This window comes from Colobus angolensis, unplaced genomic scaffold (assembly GCF_000951035.1).
Source record: "Colobus angolensis palliatus isolate OR3802 unplaced genomic scaffold, Cang.pa_1.0 Scaffold83, whole genome shotgun sequence".
NCBI lineage: Eukaryota > Metazoa > Chordata > Mammalia > Primates > Cercopithecidae > Colobus > Colobus angolensis.
The window spans coordinates 4,131,737-4,135,529 of NW_012122154.1; the positions used below are offsets into that span (position 1 = coordinate 4,131,737).

A 3,793-nucleotide genomic window follows, 5' to 3' on the forward strand; every position below is an offset into this window, starting at 1 on the left:
ACTGCAACCTACATCTCCTGTGTTCAAGAGATTCTCCTGCCTCAGCCTCCCAAGTAGCTGGGACTACAGGCGTGCACCACCATACCCAGCTAATTCTTGTATTTTTAGTAGAGATGGGGTTTTACTATGTTGATCAAGCTGGTCTTGAACTTCTTACCTGAAGTGATCCACCTGTCTTGGCCTCCCAAAGTGCTAGGATTACAGGCGTGAGCTTCGGTGTCAGGCTCCTTTATTGTTATTATAATTTGGCATGGGGGACAGGGTAGGTCTCACTGTGTTGCCCAGGCTGGAGTACAGTGAATTGATCACAGCTCACTGCAGCCCCTGAAGCCCCGGGCTCAAGTCATCCTCCTGCGTTGGCCTCCCAGAGTGCTAGGATTACAGGTGTGAGCCAGTGCACCAGCCTGTCCTTTTATTTTGATCCTACTTAAATGCATTCTGAGGAAAAAATAAGTAAATATTGATACTGAGCCCTTCAAAAATGATGTTTTTGGACTGCATTGTTTTTGTGTTTTATTTACTGACAAAAATAATTATTGGTTGGTTAGAAAGGTAACTTCCAGGATTTCTAATTTTTGTTTTCAGACAGAGTCTCACTCTGTCGCCCAGGCTGGAGTGCAGTGGCGCGATTTCGGCTCACTGCAAACTCCGCTCCCTGGGTTCAAGTGATTCTCCTGCCTCAGCCTCTTGAGTAGCTGGGATTACAGGTGTCTGTCACCACACCTGGCTAATTTTTGTATTTTTAGTAGAGATGCGGTTTCACCATCTTCTGCAGGCTGGTCTTGAACCCGTGACCTTGTGATCCATCCGCCTCAGCCTCCCAAAGTGCTGGGATTACAGGCGTGAGCCACCACGCCTGGCCTGATTTCTAAGTTTATGGGAACTACAGGCCGTCTCAAAAAAAAAAAGCTGGGTGCGGTGACTCATGCCTGTAATCCCAGCACTTTGGGAGGCCGAGGTGGGTGGATCACGAGGTTAGGAGATCGAGACCATCCTGGCTAATATGGTGAAACCCCATCTCTACTAAAAATGCAAAAAATTAGCCGGGCATGGTGACAGGCACCTGTAGTTCCAGCTACTCGGGTGATTGAGGCAGGAGAATGGTGTGAACCCAGGAGGTGGAGCTTGCAGTGAGCTGAGATCGCGCCGCTGCACTCCAGCCTGGGCAATAGGGCGAGACTCCGTCTCAAAAAAATAAAACAAAATAAAATAAATAAGGGAATAACAGCATCTGATAAACTATGGCTGACAAATATTGCAAAAATTAACCTTTTAAAACATACTGTGCTCCCCGTCATTTGTATTACTTTGAGGAATACCCTTTTTCTTTCCTATCCCCAGTTTCTCGATCTTTGGGCATGAATGCATCAGTGACAATTGAAGGAACATCTGCTATGTACAAACTCCCAATTGCACCATTAATTATGGGGTCGCATCCAGTTGACAATAAATGGTAAGTTAAATATAATTTTAGACTAGCAAAGTCAATTTTTCTCAAAGTGCAGCATGGAACAAGTTTTAACCTGGCTCTTACCCTACTTGAATTTCTAGAGGTTGGCCTTTTGTTTTATCCATTCATTGATTTCTCTTTTGTTCGATATCTGAGTGTTCCTCTCCAAAGTCTGCTCATAGAACACATTCTCTGCACTGAGAGGGAAAGAAGAGAACTGTGCTAATTCTTCTGTTTAATGAATGCCCCCTTTTATCTTATGTTCTTTTGAAGTTACATTGTTGTAGTAACTGGAGAACACGCCTCACGATAAATGTTTAATAAAATACTACAGCATTAACCAATAGCATGTTTGGGAATTTGGGGAAGTTTCACAGTGAGCTTTTGAGAGTTTGTACTCATGTGTCTGTGTGATACATACATGTTTAAGAATAGGTGTTTGTGGCCAGGCGTGGTGGCTCACGCCTGTAATCCCAGCACTTTGGGAGGCGAGGCAGGTGGATCACCTGAGGTCAGAAGTTTGAGACCAGCCTGGCCAACATGGTGAAACCCCGTCTCTACTAACAGTACAAAAATTAGCTGGGCATGGTGGTGGGCACCTGTAATCCCAGCTACTCTCGAAGCTGAGATAGCAGAATCCCTTCAACCCGAGAGGCAGAGGTTGCAGTGAGCCAAGATTGCGCCATTGTACTCTAGCCTGGGCATTAAGAGGGAAATTCTGTCTCAAAAAAAAAAAAAAAGGTGTTTGGGTTTTTCATTTTTATATGAAGTCAAAATCCAACCCTTCCACCCTCTTTTTTTTGAAGGACCCCTTCCTTCTCCTCAATCACCAGTGCCAACAGTGTTGATCTTCCTGCCTGTTTCTTCTTGAAATTTCCCCAGCCAATCCCAGTATCTAGAGCATTTGTTCAGAAACTGCAGAGCTGCACAGGTGAGTTTTGAGCATCAGGATCTAGTATCTGTTATAAGTGTGAAAAAGAAACTTCAAAGTCAGGTTATCGTGATGTCTTTCAGTCTTACATGCCTCATTGAAGTATTAACTGGTATAGATGTTATAGTGCTTTGTACTAGTAAATGCTTAGTAAGTAGTCTTTTGGGTGAATGAATGTAGAAATCATGAAGGGGAAACCGAGCTGTCAGTGTTTTCATCTTAACATGATCATTATATTGATTCTCGTTTTTCCAGGAATTCCGTTGTTTGAAACTCAGCCAACTTACGCACCCCTCTATGAACTGATCACTCAGTTTGAACTATCAAAGGACCCTGACCCCATACCTTTGAATCACAACATGAGATTTTATGCTGTAAGTAAAGCCTTAGGGAGCTAGAATGTTATAGGTTATGTTTGGACCCAAGATCATAATCTTCCTTTATAGCATTATTGAGGTCAGATAAGTTTCTTCAAGACTGCTGGATCATGTCCTATTTCCTTAGTAAGGCAGGAAATTACAGAAATCTCAGAAATGGGCTGGGCGCAGTGGCTCACGCCTGTAATCCTAACACTTTGGGAGGCCGAGGCAGGCAGATCACGAGGTCAGGAGTTTGAGACCAGCCTGGCCAATGTAGTGAAACCCCGTCTCTAACTAAAACGACAAAAAATTAGCCGTGTGTGGTGGCGGGTGCCTGTAATCCCAGCTACTTGGGAGGCTAAGGCAGAAGAATGGCTTGAACCCGGGAGGCAGAGGCTGTAGTAAGACAAGATTATGCCATTGTGCTACAGCCTGGGTGACAGCAAGACTCCATCTCAAAAATAAAAAAGAAATCTCAGAAATGTACTGAAGTAAAAGGGCGTGATCTTCCATTAGGAAACAACAATGTACGTTTCTTTGTTGAAATTTTGGGTGATTAGCCAGGCGCAGTGGCTCACACCTGTAATCCTGGGAATTTGGGAGGCCAAGGTGGGTGGATCACTAGAGATCAGGAGTTTGAGACCAGCCTGGACAACATGGTGAAACCTCATCTGTACTAAAAATACAAAAATTAGCCGGGTGTGGTGGCGCATGTCTGTAATCTCAGCTAATTGGGAGGCTGAGGCAGGAGAATCGCTTGAACCCGGGAGGCAGAGGTTGCAGTGAGCCGAGACTGCACCACTGCACTCCAGCCTGGGCAACAAGAGTGAAACTCCATCTCAAAAAAAAGAAAAAGAGGCTGGCTATGGTGTTTCACACGTCTAATCCCAGCACTTTGGGAGGCCGAGGCGGGTGGATCACAAGGTCAAGAGATCGAGATCATCCTGGCCAACAGGGTGAAACCCCATCTGTACTAAAAATACGCAAAAATTAGCTTGGCGTGGTTGCGTGTGCCTGTAGTCCCAGCTACTCAGGAGGCTGAGGCAGGAGAAT

General features: G+C 45.0%; 1 protein-coding gene across 1 annotated transcript in view; it reads left to right on the forward strand.

Moving 5' to 3' along the window:
* MED1 (mediator complex subunit 1) overlaps positions 1-3,793 on the forward strand; it is a 56,076-nt gene that overhangs the window by 33,090 nt on the left and 19,193 nt on the right. The window contains exons 10-12 of the mRNA XM_011929956.1: positions 1,342-1,453; positions 2,257-2,381; positions 2,637-2,755. Of these exons, the coding sequence (XP_011785346.1) occupies positions 1,342-1,453; positions 2,257-2,381; positions 2,637-2,755 (356 nt within the window). The remainder of the gene's footprint in view (positions 1-1,341; positions 1,454-2,256; positions 2,382-2,636; positions 2,756-3,793) is intronic.